Genomic DNA, 27,170 nt, shown 5'->3' on the forward strand with positions numbered 1-27,170 from the left:
GGTCATTAGACCGCTGCTTCCTACAGCCTACGCCACCTCTTAGGTGGCGAAGCAAAATCACCGAGAGCATGCTCGCTCTCGGTGATTGACAGCCCCTTCAGTCGCGTGATTGGTCACGCGATTGAAGGGGCAGGCATTACACACTCCGATGAATGTGTAATGGTACATACGGGCAAGCGGATCAATAGATCCGCTGCTCGTGTGTAGCGGAGGCAGGCGGACAGCTTCGCAAGTTAAGAAGCTGTCCGCCCGCGCTTTAGTACATGGCGCCCTATGTATGAAACTGTATGTTTACTACCTTGATAAATATATTACATTTAATATGTTATTATATTTGCATTTTTCCCACTTAAAACACAGTAAATGTCTTTTTTGGCAATATGTAAATCTTGCTAATAAAAGTGCACTTATTTCTTTGCATACATGACTGCTAATGTATTTTGGGGTCTTCCAGTGACAGTCATGAATCTAAATTTCAGTTTGCATGAAAATTATATAGCAAACATTAACACACAACACAGAATATTTTCCATAGCACTCAATTATGTTTACACAGCCAAAATGGAAAATAAAAATGATGTAAAACGTTAATTATCAAGTACAATTTGTAAAAAAAGTTTTTTGTTGTTTTACAATGTTTAAAAGCAGCACTCTGAGCATTTGTTAGTGGAAAGGTGGTATAGATAACAAATCCAAAGTACAATTACCTATAGGCCATTTCACGTGGCTTTATTTTCTGTTGCTCTGTAGGCTAATTTATAATTTAAAAAAAAAGGTAAACAATATACAGAGGTGCAAGATGGAAAAAAACACACACAATATTCTGTACAAATGAACTAAGAACTGATACTCTCCTTTAGGTCAGACCGCAGCCTTCTTGCAGTCTCTCCCTTGTGACTGTGTATAGATAGATGGATAGTAGTAGTAGATGGCGCTGATCTATTGAGTGATTTTCTCTAGTAAGTGAAGAGAAAAGAGGCTTGATGCATATATTGAAGCCAATTAATATGGGTGCAGTATACTCACTCCATAAGATGAATCTTTACAGCTGAAAGGGAACGTAGCGTCAGATGGCAAGAGTCCACAGGGTCCTGGAGTCAGATACTGAATTTTCAGGTTTATCCAAAAGTGGACTATAAATGGAGACCCAAATGACAAATGTATCCAGTGTATAATTGAAAAAAATGTAGTAACTTACTCCATAAATAAGGAGATTCCAGCTCAGCACAGCAAAACAAGATCTTGACAATCTTTCAACAAAGGATAAAAGGTTTTATTTGCTCAACGCGTTTCAACGTATTACACATCTTTATCAAGAGCATACATTAAAATAAGTAAAACAGGTAAGTAAAACCAAGTATTGTTCAATTATTAACCCCTATTCCTCCACTCCCAGAGCCCACCGCAACTAAATAAAGTTATTAACCCCTATTCCTCCGTTCCCGGAGCCCACCGCAACTAAATAAAGTTATTAACCCCTAAACCACCAGCCCCCCACATCGCCATAAACTAAATTAAACTATTAACCCCTAAACCTAACAACCCGCTAACTTTACATTAAATTTTAACTCATCCCTATCTTATAATAAATTTAAACTTACCTTTAAAATTACATTAAACTATATTAAATTAATAAATAACCTACCCTAACTCTTATAATAAAATTACATTAGACTATATTAAATTAATAAATAACCTACCCTAACTCTTATAATAAAATTACATTAAACTATATTAAATTAATAATTAATTTACCCTAACTTTTATACTAAAACTACATTAGACTACAAATAAAATTAACTATATTATATATTTAAACACCTAACCCTACTGAAATAATTGAAATCTACACTAAAAATTTACAAAGTTACAAAAAACTAAAGGCTAGATTACGAGTTGTGCGTTAGGGTAAAAAAGCAGCGTTAAGAGGTCCTAACGCTGCTTTTTTACACCCGCTGCTATTACGAGTCTTGCAGGTATAGGTGTACCGCAAGACCTTTGATACATAGGCCCCATAGTCTCAATACCACCTTTTTTTTTTTTTTTTTTTTTGGTTTTCAAAGCTTTATTGAAAAGTAAACAGAAAATATACAAAATCCGTACATCAAAAGTCATGGAATACAGGAATATTTGTACAGAAGACTCCATGGAGTTCAATTGGTTGCATAAGAATAGCGTAACAAAAAGTGGGCTAGGTATAACAAAGAGTCCATTTGAGAATCTATAAGCCCATTCATGTTCCTTTCGATGTACTCTAACAATATTATTAAATATATAACAGTATTTAGTCAGAAAAGATAGTTGAGCTTCGGTCATAGGGCTACTGGTAGGCCCATGTCCGAGGAGAAAGAAAAAGAAGAGAATAAAGTGGAAAGGGAAGGAGAGGGGAGAGAGGGAGAGAAGAAGAAAAAAAAAAAAAAAAAAAAAAAAAAAAGGGGGGGGGGGGCAGAAAGGGGAGGAGAGGAGTGGGTAAAAGAAGGGGGGGAATGGGGGGGGAGGCGGGGGTGAGGGAGTTAAATCAGATACGTCTCTTAAAAAGAGAAGGGGGAAATCCATGCCAGACCCCGCTGTGGACAGCAGGCCTGTCATGCCTCCTTTGTTCATAAGGGTTTAGGCCACTAAAATGCAATCCGGCCTACCCTGTTTCCACTTTTCCAGCATGTATTCATGGATTTCTATCCTGTCGTCTCTCATGAATCTAAATCTCTCTAATAGGAGGTATCTGTCTACCTGGCCGGCCCAGTCACTTAGTGTAGGCGCGTTCACATTCTTCCAATTTTTGGGGACAAGGGATTTCGCGCTGTTTAGCATCAAATAGAAAAGGTATTTTGTGGCCTTGTCATTAAACTTGGGAAGGTCATGATACAAAAGGATGCTAGGTGCTCTAGGCAGAGAGGTCCCGACCACCTTCTCCATGGCAGTCATCACTGAGTGCCAATATGATCTTACGACATCACAACCCCACCAAAGGTGTAGAAGGGTACCTGGTTCCCCACAACCTCGCCAACATCTTCCGTCTGTCTGTTTATAGATTTTTTTGTAATCTGGCAGGGGTGAGATACCATCCTGACAAGTATTTAAAGTTGGACTCCAGTAGTTTTGCTGAGACTGATGTCTTTGCATGCGCTCTAAATATTTTCCCCCAGTCTTTATCTGTCAGGGGTAGGTTAAGTTCTCTGTTCCAATATCGTGTGTAAGTAGGCAGTGGGGTGTCAGTGTGTGAAGAGAGCAAGCGGTAGGTAATGGAGATCATATGTTTCGGTTTTTGCGGGAGTAGACACAGGGATTCAAAGGTGGTTGGGTTCCTGGTGATGTTGTGCAGTTTTTTATGTGTCGTTAGATAGTGCTGAAGTTGAGTGTGAAAGTACCAGGAAAGAGCAAGGCCGGAGCCCTCCAACTCAGACCGGGTTCTAAGTTTTTGATCTGTGAGGAGCAGATGGAAGGATACTTGTGGCACCTGTGTTTTATCCACCATTACTCTCTGCGTGCAGGTGAAGGGTATGTCTGGATTGTTTAAGAAGGATGTGAGAGGCGAAGGGTTTGTGGAGATGTGTGGGTGTTCTATTAGCAATCTATCCCAGCATGTGAAAAACTCCCTGATGAGGGGGTAACCGGTGATAAGTTTTGGTCTGGACTTAGGTGAGATCCACCCCAACAGTCCAATGTTCTGCCTACCTAGGATTACTCTACATATTTGGACCCAGGTTTTATCTTGAAGGTTATGACACCACTCCGCCTGATGTTGCAAGAGGATGGCGCTTTTATATAAAGCCAAGTGTGGTACCCCCAGCCCCCCCTGTCTTTCGGCAGGTACAGGGTCTTTCGTGCAATTCTCGGTCTCCCCCCCCTCCATATAAACTCCTCCAACACGTTTTGTAGTCTGTGTAAAAAATGGGACGGGAGGGGGATTGGAAGAGTCTGGAGATAATACAATATTCTGGGCAGAATATTCATTTTGATAATGCCTATTCTCCCAAGCCAGGAGATAGGTTTGTTTCTCCATGAGGAGAGATCACCCGTAATCACTGTGAGCAAGTTTGTATAGTTTGCTTCAAAAAGACCCTCCGCAGATGGGGTAAGGTTTATCCCTAAGTACTTTAATTTGCGGGTTTGTATACGTAAGGGGCACAAAGAAGACAAATGGCTGAGTTCTTCAGGGGGGAGGTTAATATTTAGAATTTCGGATTTGGTTTTATTTAAATGGAAGTTCGAGTATCTACCATATTCCTCAAATTCTCGTAGTGCTTCGGATAAAGACCTTCAAGGGTCCGATAATGATAGCAGGACATCGTCCGCATACATGGACAGCTTGTGCTCTTGTTCCCCAATTTTAATTCCCCCAATTTTAGTATTGATTCTAATTCTTTGGGCCAAGACCTCCATCACCAACACAAACAGTAGTGGCGACAGAGGACACCCCTGTCTGGTACCATTTTTTATGCTAAATGGATCAGAGAGGATATTATTGACCCTGACTTGTGCTGAAGGGGCTGTGTAAAGTGAAAAGACTCGGTGTGTGAAGGTTTTACCAAACCCCATTTTCGACAGGACCGCCTTCAGGAACTTCCAGCTGATCCTGTCGAAGGCTTTCTCGGCGTCAGTTGAGACAAAGATCGCCTGGATCTCATTCAGTTGGGCATAGTTTCCGAGTAGGGTAGCTTTTATGGTGTTGTCCCTTGCCTCGCGGCCTGGGACAAAACCCACTTGGTCAGGAGATACCAAATTGGGTAGGAATTTATTTAACCTAGTTGAGAGGATTTTCGCGAATATCTTTATATCCACATTGAGAAGGGAAATTGGGCGGAAGTTTTCTGGTTTATTGGTTGGTTTGCCCGGCTTAGGGATAGTTGCTATGTGAGCTAACAACATGGAGGGGGGAAAGCCCTGAGAGGAGTCTATAGAATTGAATAGGCGGGCCAGGTGAGGGGCTAATACAGCTTTGTAGATTTTATAATACTTGGCACTAAAGCCATCAGGGCCTGGGCTTTTGCCAGAAGGCAAGCCCTCGATGGTGTGTAATACCTCCTCAGGGGAGATGGGGGCGTCCAAAACCTCTGCTTCTGTCTGTGACAGAGTAGGTAAGGTGACTGAGTTCAGATATAGGCTCATGTCAGGAGAGGGTTGCGCGTTATCGTCCTCTGAAGAGAGGCCGGAAGGGCCTTCCAGGTTATAAAGGCCAGAGTAATATGTCCTTAGGGTTTCAGCTATACCAGGGCTGTTGGTATGGGTGTTATTTGACTTATCGGTTAGTGAGTGAATGTGTGATTTCAGGGTCTTCCTCTTAATGGCTCGTGCCAACAATTTCCCCGGTTTGTCACCAAACTCATAGTATTTTTGTTGGGTCTTCAATGCCATTTTCTGGTGTTCTAATGTGTGGATATCTTGGATGTCTTTTCTAGCTTGTGTCAGTGCAGTAAGGGTAGAGCTATCTTTTGGATCTTTTTTGTGTTTGGCTTCTAGTTCTCTTATGTTAGATAGAAGGGAAGAATATCTGACGCTTGCTTGTTTCGCCAAAATGGCTTTTTGTTTGATCAGTTCCCCTCTCAGGACGCATTTATGCGCTTCCCATAATATGTGTTTAGGGATTTCAGGTGTGTCGTTCAAAGTGAAATAGTCAGTCAAAGTGTTTTCAATCTTACTTCTGATTAGCTGATTATTAAACATGAAATCGTCAAGTTTCCAAATAAATGGCCGGTCAGGTACTGTGGGCCATTTCAGTCTACAAAGAACCGGGGCATGATCTGACCAGGTCATGGGCAAAATTTGAGTACTCAACACTGATGCCAGTGTAGACTGATCAGTAAATATGTAGTCTATTCTGGTATATACGTCGTGAGGATGGGAAAAGAAAGTATAGTCTCGTCTTGTAGGGTGTAGGGTGCGCCATGTGTCGTGAACCGCAAGTTCCTCCAATCTACTATTGCATAGTTTAATTATTCGCTGTGGAGCGGAGGCCACACCCCTGGAGGTGTCCAGTTGAGGGTCTAAAGGCAGATTGAAGTCTCCTGCTAGGAGCAGAGCTCCCTTCAGTAGATCCAAAATTTTGCTGGTAAGTAGTGACATAAATTTGTGTTGGTTTTGGTTGGGGAAGTAGGCGTTAGCTAGCGTGACTGGGCGGCCATGCAGAGTGCCCACCACTATTAAGTAGCGGCCCTCTGGGTCTTTATCTATCTGCTGTGCGATAAAAGGCGTCGAGTGGCGGATAAGTATCCCCACTCCATTTTTCTTGGAGGTGCCGGATGCAAAAAAAGTGTGAGGGAATTTGGAGTGTAACCAGTTCGGTTCTCTACCTCTTTTGAAATGGGTCTCCTGCAGGAATAATATATCGCAGTTCAACCTAGTCGCATCTCTAAGGAGATGGGACCTCTTTTCTGGTATATTAATACCCTTGATATTTAAGGACATGATGGAAAGGTTATGAGCTGTTTGGGAGGTCATTTTGTGTTTTAAGTGTTTAGTAGTGCTGGGGATTCAGTGAGCAAGGGAGAGATGAGGGAGTGGGAGAGAAGGGAAAAGAAAAAAAAAAAAGGGGGAGGAAGGGAGGGGAGGGTAGGAGAGACAAGGGGAAGAGGGTGGAGAAGGAAGGTGGAAAAGAGGAGAGGGATGAAGATAAGTGTAAAGTGAGAGATTAGTTTAGTGTAGAAACAGATTTTAGTAATAGTAGAGAAACAATAAGAAGAAAAACTTGTACAATACCTCCAACCTATAAGAGAAAAGGATAGAAGGTTAGAGTAAAGTAAGTGTGGGGTCAGTATCTCCACACCCGGTCAATGAGTGAAATGTAATATATAAACTGAGAGTCAACTTAGAAAATCTGAAAAAACAAGTGCAAATACAAAAACAATTACCACATTTTTCGTTAAAGAAAGGCCTGAAAAACAATTACGCTTGCAGTAACAAATACAACATTTAACCTATACAGATCCATGAGGGATGGGAGTAAGGCTAGTGAAGTAGCTCCTCTTATGGGGAATTTTGCTGCCTAGGCCAAGGTATTAAGTATATGGGGCCTCTTCAGGAGAGTCAGGGGTTAGCCCCCTTCTTATTGGTCCCATCATCTCTAGAGTAAAAGCCCACAGGGATAGAGGGGAAACTAGATGTAACCTCTTTATGAGCGAATAGTGGGCGGGGATAGTTGGGGGCCGAGCAATTCAGGTACCTAGTATAGTAGACAGGTTATAGTATGTATAGTGGGCTATAGTATTGTATGAACGCTGGGTGTAGGATCATAAAGGTCAGGGTGCTCAGGGGTTATGGATATTATAAGCTAATATTAACCTAAACGAAGTTACTGGGCATATATGAGATATCTTACTGTAGGATCAGGGAAACTAGAAGGGCTGTGCCCTCCGGTATCTATGTCTGACTGGTATTAAACTAAGAACTACCAACTTAATTGTGTAATTGTGTGGGACATCACCAAGGACCCCTGGTAGTAGCAAATTCATGGCAGTCTCCATATACAGTGTACATTCATTAGATTACAGAACATATTGAACCTCAATTTAGGTAACTGTAAGGGGAAAAAGAACCATTAACAATCAAACAATAACAGTCAAACCAGGCCATTTCAGGTCACAGCATCTCTAGTGGCATAGTCAATACAGTAGAGAAATAGTGACTTGCTGTACCTCTGGAATATTTGAATCTGGTGCTAGAGGATCAAAAGGCTGGAATTTTCAAGTGTCCCTTGTGCGAGAGGGGCCCCCAGAGCCTTGCGAAGGAAAGTCCTGAGAGGAAGCCCCAGAGGACTCCGGGTGCTGGATATTTATATCAAGTGTCCTGCAAAACTCGGATAGGTCATTTGGGGACCTGTAAATAGCTTGAGCACCATTTTTGGAAGCCATCAAACACACCGGGAAGCCCCACTTGTATTGTATCCCATTGGCCTGGAGTTCCGAGGTGATAAATTTGAGATCCCTTCTTTGCTGTAGCGTGATTAGGCTAAGGTCAGAGAAGATTTGTATAGGGATTCCTGCGTGGGTGAAATTTTTGATGTTTCTTGCTTTTAGTGTGATTGATTCCTTATCCTTGTAGCTAAGGAACTTAACAATTATGTCTCTAGGTGGGGCCTTAGGTGGGGGCCTTGGTCTAAGGGCCCTGTGAGCTCTCTCGATAGGTATGTTTGGCGAATCAGGTGTGCCTTTCAGCGTGCGGAATAAGTCCTGCAAATAACCCTCTAAGGCCTTTGGGGAAACTGATTCAGGGGTCCCCCTTATCCTGATGTTATTGCGACGCCCCCTGTTGTCTAAATCCTCAACTTTTGAAAGTAAAAATTGGATATGTTCTTCATGATCACTGAGCAGTTGAGAGTTAGTTGTAACTGTTGTTTGGAGGGTATCATGTTTGGCCTCTAAGGCCTGTACTTGCTGGGTAACCTGGGTTATGTCTTTCTTTATGTCACCAAACAGAGACCTCATTTCTGAAAGCACTTTATTAATGTCCTCTTTAGAAGAGATGGTATTGAGGTCGTGTCTTGTAAGGTATACTTGTTGTTGTGAGGTCTCTGTAACAGGTAGTTCATCAGCCATGTGAGTGGGGGAGGGGGGTCTGGAATCTGAGGGTTCTAAATTAGGTGGTGAAACTCTGAGAAAGTTAGTGAGGCTTGAGGATTTGAGTCCTTTTGCAGGTTTATTGTTATGTTTCCTGCTAGCCATGTTTTACAATAAATACTAAACCAGTGAGCCACCGGTGAGAGTGGCAGGGAGAGCTCAGTGAGATGCTGCAGCCGGTCTGTTAAATGATTCAGGCAGTTAAGCCTATGTGGGCCCCACGTGGCTCTGGATAGTAGGGGTAGTGTAGTCAGACTGCGATCAGTGGCCTAGGGCAAAACACCAAAAGAGAGCCTTAGCTGTGTTGACTGTCCCTTGCAATGTTAGGTTTTGCCCCGGATTGAAAATTTAATATGGAGGCTGTCTTTTCTATGTAAGCTCCGTGTTGCAGGCGTGTGGAGCGTTAGGTGTGGGGCTATTTTATTAAGGAGGTCTCTTACCGGCTTTCACTGATGTTCATGAGGTCTCCGGTAACGCTCTCTTAGCCTCTGGGAGAGCCGCCATGTGTCGTCCTCTTCCGTGATGCGGTGCAGCCGCCAGCGGACGAGACCGTTAATGGTGAGGTTCAGTGAGAAGCGGCTCGTGATATCTCCCACCGGGTCACTGTGTGAGTGTATGCGGCCGCGATGTCCTCAAGATGTAGTCAGGGGAGCAAAGTTTGCTCAGCAGTCGATTCACCTCCTCCGTGTCGTATTAAAGAGCCGATGCAGGCTAGGCCGCAATTTGTCAGCCTCGATGTGCGGGCACAAAAAGTACAGCTCCGGGATGTTCTCAGCCCTTAGAGAGGTGCAGGGTATTGTTGTAGGGAGATCTGCAGTAAAAGTTATCAAAACTTAGGATGTTGATATTGAATTATAGGCATTAACCGGGTGTGGAGCATCAGAGCCAATTTTTATGCTGCCATCACCCTGCGTGGCCAGGCTCCGCCCCCCCCCTCAATACCACCTTTTATCTCAAACAATTGAAAAATCAACCAATGAAATCCTGAACCAATAAGAATTGAGATGGTCCTTTATAAGAACATAATCAACTAGCCACACTTATCTTGATAAAGCCCTGGAAAGGGTGAAACGCGTTGAAATCAGTGGCTATTGGTATTGTGTGTTATCACAATATTGGTTTTTAAAATGTTGAAGTGTTTTTTTTTTTCAACCCTGGTTAATTGTGACTTTTAACACTAACAACAAACACTTTGATACTCCTGCATACGTTGCACTAAGTGCAGGAGTTAAGTCTACAATCAGGACACAAGGTTGTGTTGTCAGCACCATCAGCCTATTTGTCAAAGTTGTCTATCTAATACAGCTGCCTAATCCAGAGGGTAAAAGATTTGCGAGGGTCACCCATGAAGTCAGACGCCATCGGTCACGTGGGGTGAACTTGTGGTTGCGAGAAAATTCACCTAAGTCACAAATACTCTCTTGGAACTACAGAACAACATAGGAGCTCAGGTATAAGCAAATTCACAGAGACTGTGCCAAAAAGGATCTAGTGATTTGGAGGTAACCTTTATCTTATTCATAACGGAACTGTATGAGACAGAAATAAATAGTGGTATATTCTTAAAACTATGTTTTCATTAAACGCCAATAAGTTCTAAATATAAGATTTTTTTGGTACATTGGCACATTGGGACTTTGAACTGGAAAACGTACAAAAAAACTAACGAGTTTGTTGACTTTTTATCGCGTTTACTATTGGCAGATCTGGTACATTTTAAAGGGAGACATCCTTATTTTTTGAGTAATACATCAGATAGATAAATAAATGTTTTAAACAAATGTTTTATAATTGGATTTATTATTGATATCTAGAGCTGTTTAGCACCCTCACTATCATCTTTGTAGTCCACCATGTTGTATTTAAATAATTAGAAGGAATTGTTTACTTTGAGGTGCATGATATCTATAGCCCTAGTGCACTACTATATATTTTTGATTTGTTAACTTTGAATAGTCTACAAGGAATCATCATGGTAAGGTTTGTCTTGCTGAGTGTTATAAACCTAAGTTCAACGATAAGACTTTGACAGTGCGGATCAGGTCCACAAGACCTCACTGAATGCGGAGAGCAATACGCGCTCCGTATTCAGCATTGCACTAGCAGCTCACAAGAGCTGCTGGTGCAATGCTGCCCCCTGCAGACTCGCAGCCAATGGGCCGCCAGCAGGGAGGTGTCAATCAACCCGATCGTACTGGATCGGGTTGAATTGTTGCGATTCCTGTCCGCCTGCTCAGAGCAGGCGGACAGGGTTATAGAGCAGCGGTCTTTAGACCGCTGCTTCATAACTGCTGTTTCTGGCGAGTCTGAAGACTCACCCATAACACCGGCCCACAAGCTCCATACGGAGCTTGATAAATGGGCCTCTTTATGTAAAACAGACATATACATCACATGAACATTACTATTTTAGTAAAATATATAGCAGAAGACCATTTACACCTACAATGTTTTTGCCTGGTAATAAAAACAAAGCTTGGTTTATTAAGTAGAGAATGAAATGACAGCTAGAATGCAGTGCAGTAGCTATGTTGTGTATCACCTATCCTGCACATGTAATAAGGTTTATATTGGTAGGACCAAATGTAGCTTAAAGACTCTTTTTAGGGAAAGTCTAACCAATTTTTTTTTTTTTTTTTTATTGAGGTTCTGGATAAGGCATACATGAGATATGAAAAACGAAATACAATGATAATGGGATGTAGGGATCATACAGTATACAACAACATAGTACATATCTAACAAGATTCAAAATCATAGTATGCAAGTATAGTGCCTAATAGTCTGTGTGCTCCCTAAATGAGAGAAGAGGCCACTCTTGGACCTCAATAATAGAGTCATATCCACAGATAGGGGGCTATTTCTAATGGAGAGACCACTTTTGGATCTCTAAATGAGAACCTCTTTTATTTTATTTTTTTTAATGTTTTTGTATCAGTTTGATAAAGTCTTATATAAGCATTAAAGTTAAAACCTTATAGTCGAACTGTATGGGGTGTGACTAAGTTTAGAAAGGAAACATAAGGTTAATAGAATAAGTTTTATGTATAGATATATATATGTATGGCTGATTATCCCCTATTGAGATGCAGATAATAACAATAATAAAGGGAACTCTTTTCATGCAGAGTAGTAATCCATCCAAGAACACCTTATTAAAATTAAAGCGATAGTTAGAGGAGTTGAGGAGTATAACATGGGGCCAGGAGTATGTAGATTACAAGGAGGTCTTAATATATGAAGTGGAGGAAAATGCATTATCCTACAGTTTCTGAGCAAAATTTGGTAATTTATCAATGATTCGGGAGTCAGCTAGTTATGAAGCCACAGCATATTTAGAGATTGAAATTAAGGGTAATTAGGCTAGAGGACGAGGTTGACATGGTCACACTGTTATAGTTTAAATATAGAGCATGTGAAGTGCAATGAGCCAAGATAGCAACATAAAGATTGTACTAAGAGGTCCTCTTATTTAGCTTATGTCCGGATAAAGCTGAATTAATTTACCCCTCCAGCACACTCACCCCCCCATGTGGTAGATTTGTGTTGTCAGTTAAGTACCAAACCTATAAACCATGAAGAACTTATGTGTCAGATATCTTAAAGTTGTAGATTAATGTGAGCACAAACTTTGTTAAGGGAGCGTTATGATTTAATGCAGACAAAAGGAGTTACCCAGGTATAGAGAGGATCTTCGTGTTGTGATTAGTATTAGGATGCACCGCTCCGGCCGCAGGCGGCGCTCCTTTAAGACTAAGAAAAAGACCTAAAGATCATTATCTAGGATAACATCAAAGTAGAGTAGGCGTACTAACATTGCTGTGTGCTAAAACTGTGGTCGGACAGATAGTTGTCTAAGTGGCAGAATACAATTCCAATGTGGGCAAGCCCAAAGCTAGTATACTAGTAACACTAGAGCTATTGATTATATTATGGTCAGTATACCAGCCAATATCTCGTGATATCATGTGCAATTAGTGCTGTCGAAAAGCGTGAGAGATGTCTCATAATATGTTTGGCATGAGTGTGCTAGAGGAAGGGAAAGCCTGGTAACAGGGTTAATGAAATAGTTTCAGTGTAAAACATAACATTTATAAAAGTTTAAAAATGTGTATTCCTAACTATAGTCATGTAGTGAGATACATATATAAGTTTGGACTGCTTCTTGATAAGGGACATAAATGTTTAAACACTTTAGATAAAAGGCACTCTCATGTAAAAATATCATAATGATGGAAGAGCAAATATATTTGTAGTGTGGTGCTAGAAAGCAGTTAATAGAACTGAGAGACCTACAGACATGGTTTCTAATGTATGCTAGCATAGGTCAGGAGAGGAGGGGGTCTCAGAGAAATAGCAAATATACTTAATACATTTTCATAATCTCAATGAATTATAGGTAGTGGGATCCCCTAAACTAGTATCTGTTGCTGAGCTCGATAATGGAGTATAGGGGCAAATACAAACAAGTCAGGGTTTAAACACAAACAACTAACAATGTTCCAAGAGCTAATTATCAAAATAGTCCTGTCTGTAATTATAACAACAGTACATGCATCTAGCAGTCTAACTCTTCGCCCGTGCATCAGGCTCAAATGCCATCATTAGGCTACAGTAAGACTCTATAGTAGACAATTATAGAAAGAGTAAATTGTGCTCAATAAATGAGTCCGCATATTTGGTAACCAAAAGAGAATTTGATAGGCAGTAGATATTTTTAGAAATGTGTGGCAGAGGTCGGTTGGTGTCTACACCATACCCACTGCAGACATATATTAGCGGCAGGAAACTTATCAACCCACACATGTCTTTATGGTCCGGGTAAAAGCCATACAGAAAGCATAGTCCAGTAATTGTTGCGGTAAACAGAATACAGATTGCTGTAGTCTTGATGTAGCCAACAAAAATGTTATACCGGGTAAGTGCCTGTCCTCCATACACCTTCGGTTATCCATCGCAGTTAGGAAATGCAGCTGTGAGGGAGTCAGCACAATCAGGTCACTGACAGAGGACGGTGCCGAAAAAGTCTTGGTTCTCCCCAAACACATATACAGGTATTCCTCATGGGGAGGGGGGGGGATCATGCCGGTAAGGGGATATACCTTTGTTTAGCCAAAGTCCTCCTTGTATCACTCTCTGAAGCGCAATCTCAACTGTCGGTTTTTGCTTCGAGGGACCCGGCTCAATCTGTCCATCACCCAGGTGCAGTGCACGGAGCTGATGATCATATACCGCATTATGCAGCAGCTGTACACTCTCCAACGGTTCGTCCCTTCTATCTTGTACTTTAACCGCCTGACACTGTAGCACAGTACACGGTTCCTTCAGGGCGCCACTCCGGGCCATGACCAGGTGCGTTATGTTATCCTCACTTTCAGATATCATCAAAGGGGCCATCGATCCGCAGTCCCTTAATGTTTCAGTATGGTGAAGGGTAAGTGCTGTATGGGGCCCTCCATTCTCCTGTAAAACATCTGCCTTCAGTACTTCCTCCATAGGTGATAGGGTTTCCAGTTTCACATGCAAACTTTTCTGGAAGGTAGCTGGATTCCCATCAGTAGTTTTAGTAGTTTGTCTGTCGTCTGGATTGCAGCCAGGATCTGGCGGGGAGGTGCTCACAGCCGGGAGGTCCAAGGGAGCATTGAAAGCATCTCTAATGGTGTCTGAGAAGGCTTCTTGGTAGTGGGCAAGTAGATCGCCTAGTTCCCTAAGCAATTGGGTGGCTTCCATGATATATATGTCAATATCAAGGGACAATCAGCTCGCACTATGGTAGGTGAGAGTCTAGCAGCGTCTTGCGGGATTTAGCTGCTCTTTAACGACAGGGCCATTCAAGAACCCTGCCGGGGGGTTTAGGTAGTAGGCCGCAACCTATAAGATACTCCGGTAGACTGAATCCGGCATCAATGTAGTATAATATTGGTATCTTTCGATAGGACTTTCTCTGCTATGAACAGATCAATGGCGGGATATACTCAACAAAGCATATAGCAAAAGTTTATAGGCAGATTAGTGCAAGAGTATGATGCAGCAAACAATCTTGCGACCTGTCATGGCCGCCGCCCGGAAGTTCCCCCCCGTCTAACCAATTTTAAACAAGGTGCGTTGGCATTACTAAGTTGAACGCAAATATCACTTTTGCGGAAGCGATATTTTGTGCTCAACTTGTAATCTAGCCCATAGTGTTCAACCTATGGGCACACTCCTGAGCCTAACTTCTTTGCTGAGGTAACTTGTAGACAGATATGGAGCAGGGTTATTGCTGCGAAGCCTGCTATGTTCCCATCCAGTTTTCCAAGTTGGAACACAATTTCAGACTTAAAGGGACATGAAACCCATTATTTTTCTTTCACAAGTCAGATAGATCATGCAATTTTAAGCAACTTTCCCATTTAATCAATTTTGTTTCTTTCTTTTGGTGTCCTTTATTGAGGAAGCATCAATGAACTATTGGGAACTAGATGAACACAATTTTTTAAGGCAGTGACAAAAGGCATATATTTGCACCCACCAATCAGCAACTAGCATCTAATTCATAAACTTACCTAGGTATGCTTTTTAACAAAGAATACCAAGAGAATAAATCATATGAGGTAATAGAAGTAAGTTGGAAAATTAATTAAATTGCATGTTCTATCATGACAGAACATTTTTGGGGTTCATACTCCTTTAAATTACAGGGACAAATTAATAACTAAATATATTGGAAAGCTAATTTTATTACACATAATAAAACATTTTATATTACAATTTTTTTAATGTCCTTTTAAACTCCTGGTTTTAGTATAAAGTTCTGAGGGGTTAAAGGTATATGCTGGTATCATGTTCACAGAAGCATTCATGTAATTTAGGTCAGGGTTCCTTGGGTGGGGTGGGTATGTGCATTGGTGGATGCAAGCCAAGTAGGTAGGTCCATTAAGGCAGATGGAGCATCACCAAAGGGTGATAACATGTTCCATAAGTGTTGGAGGGGGCGGCTTAATGATAGCATGTTCCACAAGTGTGGGAGGGCAGGAGGGCAGGAGGGTTGATGATAGCATGTTCCACAAGTGTGGGAGGGCAGGAGGGTTGATGATAGCATGTTCCACAAGTGTGGGAGGGCAGGAGGGTTGATGATAACATGTTCCACAAGTGTGGGAGGGCAGGAGGGTTGATGATAGCATGTTCCACAAGTGTGGGAGGGCAGGAGGGTTGATGATAACATGTTCCACAAGTGTGGGAGGGCAGGAGGGTTGATGATAACATGTTCCACAAGTGTGGGAGGGCAGGAGGGTTGATGATAACATGTTCCACAAGTGTGGGACGGCAGGAGGGTTGATGATAGCATGTTCCACAAGTGTGGGAGGGCAGGAGGGTTGATGATAACATGTTCCACAAGTGTGGGAGGGCAGGAGGGTTGATGATAGCATGTTCCACAAGTGTGGGAGGGCAGGAGGGTTGATGATAACATGTTCCACAAGTGTGGGAGGGCAGGAGGGTTGATGATAACATGTTCCACAAGTGTGGGAGGGCAGGAGGGTTGATGATAACATGTTCCACAAGTGTGGGAGGGCAGGAGGGTTGATGATAGCATGTTCCACAAGTGTGGGAGGGCAGGAGGGTTGATGATAACATGTGTGGGAGGGCAGGAGGGTTGATGATAGCATGTTCCACAAGTGTGGGAGGGCAGGAGGGTTGATGATAACATGTTCCACAAGTGTGGGAGGGCAGGAGGGTTGATGATAGCATGTTCCACAAGTGTGGGAGGGCAGGAGGGTTGATGATAACATGTTCCACAAGTGTGGGAGGGCAGGAGGGTTGATGATAACATGTTCCACAAGTGTGGGAGGGCAGGAGGGTTGATGATAACATGTTCCACAAGTGTGGGACGGCAGGAGGGTTGATGATAGCATGTTCCACAAGTGTGGGAGGGCAGGAGGGTTGATGATAACATGTTCCACAAGTGTGGGAGGGCAGGAGGGTTGATGATAGCATGTTCCACAAGTGTGGGAGGGCAGGAGGGTTGATGATAACATGTTCCACAAGTGTGGGAGGGCAGGAGGGTTGATGATAACATGTTCCACAAGTGTGGGAGGGCAGGAGGGTTGATGATAACATGTTCCACAAGTGTGGGAGGGCAGGAGGGTTGATGATAGCATGTTCCACAAGTGTAGGAGGTGGGAGGGTTGATGATAACATGTTCCACAAGTGTGGGAGGGCAGGAGGGTTGATGATAACATGTTCCACAAGTGTGGGAGGGCAGGAGGGTTGATGATAACATGTTCCACAACTGTGGGAGGGCAGGAGGGTTGATGATAACATGTTCCACAAGTGTGGGACGGCAGGAGGGTTGATGATAACATGTTCCACAAGTGTGGGAGGGCAGGAGGGTTGATGATAGCATGTTCCGTAAGTGTGGGAGGGCAGGAGGGTTGATGATAGCATGTTCCGTAAGTGTGGGAGGGCAGGAAGGTTGATGATAGCAAGTTCCACAAGTGTGGGAGGGCAGGAGGGTTGATGATAACATGTTCCACAAGTGTAGGAGGTGGGAGGGTTGATGATAACATGTTCCACAAGTGTGGGAGGGGGAGGGTTGATGATAGCATGTTCCACAAGTGTGAGAGGGCAAGAGGGTTTATGATAGCATGTTCCACAAGTGTAGGAGGTGGGAGGGTTGATGATAGCATGTTCCACAAGTGTGGGAGAGGGGGGTTGATAATAGCATGTTCCACAAGTGTGGGAGGGCAGGAGGGTTGATGATAACATGTTCCGTAAGTGTGGGAGGGCAGGAGGGTTAATGATAACATGTTCCACAAGTGTAGGAGGTGGGAGGGTTGATGATAGCATGTTCCACAAGTGTTGGAGGGCAGGAGGGTTGATGATAGCATGTTCCACAAGTGTGGGAGGGCAGGAGGGTTGATGATCACATGTTCCACAAGTGTGGGAGGGCAGGAGGGTTGATGATAACATGTTCCACAAGTGTGGGAGGGCAGGAGGGTTGATGATAACATGTTCCACAAGTGTGGGAGGGCAGGAGGGTTGATGATAACATGTTCCACAAGTGTAGGAGGTGGGAGGGTTGATGATAACATGTTCCACAAGTGTGGGAGGGGGAGGGTTGATGATAGCATGTTCCACAAGTGTAGGAGGTGTGAGGGTTGATGATAGCATGTTCCACAAGTGTGGGAGAGGGGGGTTGATAATAGCATGTTCCACAAGTGTGGGAGGGCAGGAGGGTTAATGATAATATGTTCCACAAGTGTAGGAGGTGGGAGGGTTGATGATAGCATGTTCCACAAGTGTTGGAGGGAGAGGGTTGATAATAGCATGTTCCTTAAGTATGGGAGGGTTGATGATAGCATGTTCCACAAGTATGGGAGAGGGGGGGGGTTGATGATAGCATGTTCCACAAGTGTGGAAGAGGGGGGGAAGGGGTTGATGATAGCATGTTCCACAAGTGTAGGAGAGGGGGGTTGATGATGTGACCTTTTGTTATTGGTTGCTTATATTTTGTTTCCATTAAGCTTCCAAAGAAATATATGAAAAAAATGTTGTATATTTACATGTACAAATTCCAGACGTTCCAAAACTTTTTCAAAAGTCATGTCAGATGGCAAAGTATATTCCAAAATACTAGACTCTCTTTAGGACTATTAGAAAGGATAAAGTATGAAGCAATGTTAGCACTTCCCTTCAGGTGCTTGCTGCCAGCCCCGGTTCTCCCAAACCTTGTAAGGAAGCAGAAAGCTCCTTAGGACTGTAATACTGTTTTGACTAATGGAAAACAAAAGTCCTCTTGGAAAAAGATTTTTGCCACAGTACAGAAAGAAACAGTGGGAGGGCAGGAGGGTTGATGATAACATGTTCCACAAGTGTGGGAGGGCAGGAGGGTTGATGATAGCATGTTCCACAAGTGTGGGAGGGCAGGAGGGTTGATGATAACATGTTCCACAAGTGTGGGAGGGCAGGAGGGTTGATGATAACATGTTCCACAAGTGTGGGAGGGCAGGAGGGTTGATGATAACATGTTCCACAAGTGTGGGACGGCAGGAGGGTTGATGATAGCATGTTCCACAAGTGTGGGAGGGCAGGAGGGTTGATGATAACATGTGTGGGAGGGCAGGAGGGTTGATGATAGCATGTTCCACAAGTGTGGGAGGGCAGGAGGGTTGATGATAACATGTTCCACAAGTGTGGGAGGGCAGGAGGGTTGATGATAACATGTTCCACAAGTGTGGGAGGGCAGGAGGGTTGATGATAACATGTTCCACAAGTGTGGGAGGGCAAGAGGGTTGATGATAGCATGTTCCACAAGTGTAGGAGGTGGGAGGGTTGATGATAACATGTTCCACAAGTGTGGGAGGGCAGGAGGGTTGATGATAACATGTTCCACAAGTGTGGGAGGGCAGGAGGGTTGATGATAGCATGTTCCACAACTGTGGGAGGTGTGAGGGTTGATGATAGCATGTTCCACAAGTGTGGGAGAGGGGGGTTGATAATAGCATGTTCCACAAGTGTGGGAGGGCAGGAGGGTTAATGATAATATGTTCCACAAGTGTAGGAGGTGGGAGGGTTGATGATAGCATGTTCCACAAGTGTTGGAGGGAGAGGGTTGATAATAGCATGTTCCTTAAGTATGGGAGGGTTGATGATAGCATGTTCCACAAGTATGGGAGAGGGGGGGGGTTGATGATAGCATGTTCCACAAGTGTGGAAGAGGGGGGGAAGGGGTTGATGATAGCATGTTCCACAAGTGTAGGAGAGGGGGGTTGATGATGTGACCTTTTGTTATTGGTTGCTTATATTTTGTTTCCATTAAGCTTCCAAAGAAATATATGAAAAAAATGTTGTATATTTACATGTACAAATTCCAGACGTTCCAAAACTTTTTCAAAAGTCATGTCAGATGGCAAAGTATATTCCAAAATACTAGACTCTCTTTAGGACTATTAGAAAGGATAAAGTATGAAGCAATGTTAGCACTTCCCTTCAGGTGCTTGCTGCCAGCCCCGGTTCTCCCAAACCTTGTAAGGAAGCAGAAAGCTCCTTAGGACTGTAATACTGTTTTGACTAATGGAAAACAAAAGTCCTCTTGGAAAAAGATTTTTGCCACAGTACAGAAAGAAACAGTGGGAGGGCAGGAGGGTTGATGATAACATGTTCCACAAGTGTGGGAGGGCAGGAGGGTTGATGATAGCATGTTCCACAAGTGTGGGAGGGCAGGAGGGTTGATGATAACATGTTCCACAAGTGTGGGAGGGCAGGAGGGTTGATGATAACATGTTCCACAAGTGTGGGAGGGCAGGAGGGTTGATGATAACATGTTCCACAAGTGTGGGACGGCAGGAGGGTTGATGATAGCATGTTCCACAAGTGTGGGAGGGCAGGAGGGTTGATGATAACATGTGTGGGAGGGCAGGAGGGTTGATGATAGCATGTTCCACAAGTGTGGGAGGGCAGGAGGGTTGATGATAACATGTTCCACAAGTGTGGGAGGGCAGGAGGGTTGATGATAACATGTTCCACAAGTGTGGGAGGGCAGGAGGGTTGATGATAACATGTTCCACAAGTGTGGGAGGGCAAGAGGGTTGATGATAGCATGTTCCACAAGTGTAGGAGGTGGGAGGGTTGATGATAACATGTTCCACAAGTGTGGGAGGGCAGGAGGGTTGATGATAACATGTTCCACAAGTGTGGGAGGGCAGGAGGGTTGATGATAACATGTTCCACAACTGTGGGAGGGCAGGAGGGTTGATGATAACATGTTCCACAAGTGTGGGACGGCAGGAGGGTTGATGATAACATGTTCCACAAGTGTGGGAGGGCAGGAGGGTTGATGATAACATGTTCCACAAGTGTGGGAGGGCAGGAGGGTTGATGACAGCATGTTCCGTAAGTGTGGGAGGGCAGGAGGGTTGATGATAGCATGTTCCGTAAGTGTGGGAGGGCAGGAAGGTTGATGATAGCAAGTTCCACAAGTGTGGGAGGGCAGGAGGGTTGATGATAACATGTTCCACAAGTGTAGGAGGTGGGAGGGTTGATGATAACATGTTCCACAAGTGTGGGAGGGGGAGGGTTGATGATAGCATGTTCCACAAGTGTGAGAGGGCAAGAGGGTTGATGATAGCATGTTCCACAAGTGTAGGAGGTGGGAGGGTTGATGATAGCATGTTCCACAAGTGTGGGAGAGGGGGGTTGATAATAGCATGTTCCACAAGTGTGGGAGGGCAGGAGGGTTGATGATAACATGTTCCGTAAGTGTGGGAGGGCAGGAGGGTTAATGATAACATGTTCCACAAGTGTAGGAGGTGGGAGGGTTGATGATAGCATGTTCCACAAGTGTTGGAGGGCAGGAGGGTTGATGATAGCATGTTCCACAAGTGTGGGAGGGCAGGAGGGTTGATGATCACATGTTCCACAAGTGTGGGAGGGCAGGAGGGTTGATGATAACATGTTCCACAAGTGTGGGAGGGCAGGAGGGTTGATGATAACATGTTCCACAAGTGTGGGAGGGCAGGAGGGTTGATGATAACATGTTACACAAGTGTGGGAGGGCAGGAGGGTTGATGATAACATGTTACACAAGTGTGGGAAGGCAGGAGGGTTGATGATAACATGTTCCACAAGTGTGGGAGGGCAGGAGGGTTGATGATAACATGTTCCTTAAGTGTGGGAGGGCAGGAGGGTGGATGATAACATGTTCCACAAGTGTGGGAGGGCAGGAGGGTTGATGATAGCATGTTCCACAAGTGTGGGAGGGCAGGAGGGTTGATGATAACATGTTCCACAAGTGTAGGAGGTGGGAGGGTTGATGATAACATGTTCCACAAGTGTGGGAGGGGGAGGGTTGATGATAGCATGTTCCACAAGTGTAGGAGGTGTGAGGGTTGATGATAGCATGTTCCACAAGTGTGGGAGAGGGGGGTTGATAATAGCATGTTCCACAAGTGTGGGAGGGCAGGAGGGTTAATGATAATATGTTCCACAAGTGTAGGAGGTGGGAGGGTTGATGATAGCATGTTCCACAAGTGTTGGAGGGAGAGGGTTGATAATAGCATGTTCCTTAAGTATGGGAGGGTTGATGATAGCATGTTCCACAAGTATGGGTGAGGGGGGGGGGTTGATGATAGCATGTTCCACAAGTGTGGAAGAGGGGGGGAAGGGGTTGATGATAGCATGTTCCACAAGTGTAGGAGAGGGGGGTTGATGATGTGACCTTTTGTTATTGGTTGCTTATATTTTGTTTCCATTAAGCATCCAAAGAAATATATGAAAAAAATGTTGTATATTTACATGTACAAATTCCAGAAGTTCCAAAACTTTTTCAAAAGTCATGTCAGATGGCAAAGTATATTCCAAAATACTAGACTCTCTTTAGGACTATTAGAAAGGATAAAGTATGAAGCAATGTTAGCACTTCCCTTCAGGTGCTTGCTGCCAGCCCCGGTTCTCCCAAACCTTGTATAGAAGCAGAATGCTCCTTAGGACTGTAATACTGTTTTGACTAATGGAAAACAAAAGTCCTCTTGGAAAAAGATTTTTGCCACAGTACAGAAAGAAACAGTTCCAATAATATTGCAATTTCATAGCGTATTTGTTATACTTTGTTTTAAATGAGCTTACTTAACTTTTACTTAACTGTTGAAGAGTTAATAATGAGATATTTTCTTGTCCGTTAAATAATTGAATATCTTACTTTTTTTCTTTGCAGATAATCCCGTAACCCCTGTGGTTGTGTCACCACCTGATGTAACTGAAGGGCAATTTGTGACTTTTCAGTGTTCAACTCCATATTTTTGTCCTGATTCTTCTACTGCACTTGCATGGCAAAACTATGACCCAGAGAGATTTGAATTATCTGCTCATGCACAGCTGGATACATCTGCGGTTCTTGTCACACAGAACCTCACTCGTAGCTTTACCTGGAGAGAGAACCAGAAAGCTATTCGTTGTGAACTTTCAGTTGGTGCTCACAAAGCAATAAAGGAAGTTATTGTGAGCGTCAAACGTAAGTGAACATAGCATTTGTACGGGAGAGAATTTTTAAGGGACATTTAACACTAATCACATTTCATGCACCTTCCTCTAATTATGGGTGCCGCCATTTTGGAACCTTGGTTTCTCTGCAGATATCTGAAGGAGAGTTGCTGCACATGTGCATAATACAGCGATAGCTAGATATCAAAATGTCAGAACCCATAACAAGAGGGAGGCGGGGAATAACCTTAATGTTATGATATATTATAATATTATTATATTTAGAGTCCAATGTCCCTCAGTCAGTATAAAGAATGTTATGAGTTTCAGATCTTCTGGAAATTAGATTCACTATTAATAAGATTTGTGTAGGTAATATTGTGAGTGGTGATCATGTAACTCTCTCTACGGCAGTGTTTCCAGGCACAAAAGACATTTAAATGTCCTGCATCTTATATTCTAAAATCAAGAGGGATAGTGACTATCAAACTGCAAAATGACAAGTTATGCGCTAAACCGGGTGTGTAAATAACACAAAAAAATGAGCGGTATTGCACTCTCCATAGCGCTGCAATTACAAGTTACTGAAAAACCTTCTCTTGTTGTGCGGTATGGTGCGATAAGCTCCATACCGCACAAAACCCAAGGCCTGACTTGACGTTCTCATGCACGTTTCCCCCCATAGACATCAATGGATTGATGTCTATGGGGAAAAGAAAGTTATGTAAAAACACCCTAACATAAAACCCTAGTCTAAATACCCCTAATCCACCGCCCCAACATCGCTAACACCTTAACAAACCTATTAACCCCTAATTCACCGTCCCGACAGCTCCGACACCAAATAAACCTATTAACCCCTAAACCGCTGGTCCCCCACATCGCTAATACTATCATAAAACTATTAACCCCTAAACCGCTGCCCCCCAACATCGCCGACACTAAATAAACCTATTAACACCTAAACTGCTGGCCCTCCACAAAAAGCTACAGCCTCAAGAGAAAACTTTTTTAGCATGATGATTAGTAACCTAGCTATTGTAGTTGTAAAATTGTACATGTGTACAAATAAAGCAACAGTAAAGTCAAAATTCAAAGGACTGTCTACTCCAGATTTTTTTCATTGTTTAAAACAATAGATAATCCCCTTATTACCCATTCCCCAGTTTTGTATAGCCAACATGGTTATATTAATATACTTTTTATCTCAGTGATTACCTTGTATCTAAGACTCTGTAAACTGCCCCCTTATCTCAGTTCTTTTGACAGACTTGCATTTTAGCCCTTTCATCTGATTGGCTGATTTAAATTTGAAGAATTTAAAGAATCAAATCAGCCAATAGAAATGCAAGGGTACCCCTATATAAAAGGGGTACCTTGCATTTAATCTTCAGTGTGTGGCTAGAGACCGCATGAGGAGGAGCTCCATGTCGATGCTCTGAAGAGGAGGACCGACATCACAGATGAAATCACCAAAGGACTTTGCCGTCACCCCCAGGATGAAGATAGAAGATGGACCGTGGGAAGGATGAAGATTGGAGAAGATGTTCCGCCGATGGATGAAGATGTTTCGCTGCTGGGATAAAGATGTTTTGCCGTTGGGATGAAGATGGATCGCCGACCTTCATAAATGGTGAGTACCAATTTTGTGGTTAGTGTTATTTTTATTTTATTTTTTTTATTTTTTTTAGATTAGGGCTTTTTATTTTTAATGGTCAGAAAAAGAGCTGAATGCCGTTTTAAGGGCAATGCCCATTCAAATTACCTTTTCGGGGCAATGGGTAGATTGTCTTTTTTTTCTTAGGTTTCTTTTTATTTTGGAGGGTTGAGGGGTTGTAATATTAGGGGGTCATTTATTTATTTATGTATTGGCAAAAGAGCTATTAACTTTAGAGTTTTTATTTTTTGTAATTTAGTTATTAGTTTAATACTTTGCGTCGTGGATGGGTGGGGGGTTATTATTTTAATTTTATTATTAACAGGTATTTGTAGAGTGCTAACAGATTCTGCAGCGCTATAAACATAGTTGGTATACAGGATAACATTTATAGGGATCAAATGGGTAGAGGGCCCTGTCAAGAGTTGCACTGTTGTAGTCAGCTCTTATGGAGGTGATCTACAAACAACTGGTCTCATAGGCTTACATTCTAAGGGGTTCGAGGCGAAATCAATGGAGTTAGGAAAGGTTAGTGTTGGTTGTATGCATCCCTGAATAGTAAAGTCTTTAGTATGTATGTATTGGGTACGTGTAAAGCGTGGCTAATCACCCGTAAGGGTCTCAAGGCGCTTTAGGGAGTGCTTGAAGCTGTTAAAACTAGGGGAGAGTCTTGTAGAGTGAGGCAGGAAGTTCCACAAGATGGAGGTCAGTCTGGAGAAGTCCTGTAAACGGGAATGTGAGGAAGTAACAAGAGAGGAAGAGAGTAGGAGATAGTGAGCAGAGCAAAAGGGACGGGAGGGTGAGTATCTGGAGTCAAGGTCTGAAATATAAGGGGGAGCAGTGCAGTTGAGGGCTTTGTATGTCAGAGTGAGGATTTTGTGTTTAATCCTGGAGGCAAGAGGAAGCCAGTGAAGGGATTGGCAGAGAGGTTCAGCAGATGAAGAGCAATGTGTAAGGAAGATGAGCCTGGCAGAGGCATTCATTATGGATTGTAAAGGAGCTAGGTGGCAGCTAGGTAGACCAAAGAGGACGGAGTTGCAGTAGTCGAGACGGGAAAGGATGAGAGAGTGAATTAAAATCTTAGTTGTGTCTTGTGTAAGGAAATGTCTAATTTTAGAGATGACAAATTGTACACAGATTGCAAGCAAAGCCAAACAGGTACCTGTGAGAGGCGCCAAATTATGACAATATATATATATATATATATATATATATATATATATATATATATATATATATATATATATATATATATATATATATATATATATATAAAGATCCAAAAATGACAAATTGGTGTCCCTTAATAAAGTATACAAAAAAGAGCAAAAATGTGCAATCAGCTCCAATGGTCACAATCAAAGGCGCATAAATATCCTAATCTTCAGTGTATATATATATATATATATATATATATATATATATATATCATAAAGGTGCATATAAATCAGATTCACATGTATAGTATGTATAATATATAACCTGACACATATATTGGTTGACAAACATATACACAAATTCAAGCATATATAAAAGAAAAAAGTGGAAAGTCCAGAGATATAATAAAATGAAAAAATCCTGATAAAGTAATTTGATTCAATCTCAAAAAAAAAAAAAAAAGGGAGTCCAAGACTGGAGGCAGCTCCTCTAGAGTATCATGCCACAACACAGGAGGTGATGATCTTGAAAGGAGAAGATAGAGGGCACCACATGGTGAGGGTGCCCTCTATTTTCTCCTTTCAAATTTTAGAGATGTTTTTAAGGTGGAAGCGGCAGGTTTTAGCCAAGGACTTAATGTTATGTGAGGAGTGAAGGAAAGGTCTGAGTCAAATGTGACCCCAAGACATTGCACATGCGGGGTAGGGGTAATGATGGAATTATCAACAGTTATAGAAAATTGGAGGGTTGAGATTTTGGAAGAAGGGAGAAAAATAAGGAGTTCAGTTTTGGAGAGATTTAGCTTAAGGTAGTGAGAGGACATCAAAGATGAGATATGAAAAAGACAGTTAGTGACACGGATTAGTAAGGCAGATGGTAGGTCTGGTGCAGAGAGGTAGATTTGGGTGCTATTGGCATACAAATGATATTGAAACCCATGGGACTCTATTAAGGAACCTAATGAAGATTGAAAAGAGAAGGGGACCGAGGACAGAGTCTTGAGGTACCCCAACAGAAAGTGGTAACGGGGCAGAGGATGCCCTGGAGAAGGCTACACTAAAGGTACGGTTAGATAAATAGGAAAAGAACCACAAGAGAGCTGTGTCACAGATGTCGAAGGATTGGAGGGTTTGGAGCAAAAGAGGGTGATTAAGAGTGTCAAAGGCTGCAGACAAATCAAGGAGGATAAGCAGAGAGAAGTGGCCTTTTGATTTTGCTGTAAGTAGGTCATTGGTAACCTTGACAATTGCTGTTTATGTGGAGTGATGGGGACGAAATCCAGATTGCAGTGGGTCAAGAAGAGAGTTTAGTGTAAGGAAATAGGATAGACGGGCATATACTAGCTTTTCAAGAGGGAGTAGGGAAATAGGACGGTAGTTGGATGGGGAGGTTGGATCGAGAGAAGGTTTTATGAGGATAGGTGTGACCAGTGCATGTTTTAGAGATGAAGGAAAAATACCAGTGCTGAGGGAGAGGTTGAAAATGTGGGTGAGTATAGGGGTGAGGGTAGAAGAGAGGGAGGGGAGTAGCTGTGAGGGGATAGGGTCAAGGGGACAGGTAGTATGGTGGGAGGACAGTATAAGGGCAGAAACTTCTTCCTCAGTAACGGGGCAAAAGAGCTAAATTTAAGGATATTTGTGTTTTGGATGATTGTGAGCTTTTGAGGGGGTAGGAGATTGGTAGTAAATTCAGAGGTGATTTCATTTCTGATGGAGACAATTTTGTTATTGAAGTGGATTAGGGGTTATTAGGTTTATTATGTACTTTGCATTGTGGAGGGATTGCAGTTTAGGGGTTAATAACTTTTATTAGTGATTGCGATGTGGGGGGATGACAGTTTAGGGGTT

The 27,170-nt window shown here is 42.8% G+C and overlaps 1 protein-coding gene across 1 annotated transcript in view; it reads left to right on the plus strand.

Moving 5' to 3' along the window:
- The window catches only part of SIGLEC1 (sialic acid binding Ig like lectin 1), a 220,220-nt gene that overhangs the window by 12,389 nt on the left and 180,661 nt on the right, over nucleotides 1-27,170 (plus strand). The window contains exon 4 of the mRNA XM_053704329.1: nucleotides 22,243-22,539. Within this exon, the coding sequence (XP_053560304.1) occupies nucleotides 22,243-22,539 (297 nt within the window). The remainder of the gene's footprint in view (nucleotides 1-22,242; nucleotides 22,540-27,170) is intronic.

Source organism: Bombina bombina, chromosome 2 (assembly GCF_027579735.1).
Source record: "Bombina bombina isolate aBomBom1 chromosome 2, aBomBom1.pri, whole genome shotgun sequence".
NCBI classification, from domain to species: Eukaryota; Metazoa; Chordata; class Amphibia; order Anura; family Bombinatoridae; genus Bombina; species Bombina bombina.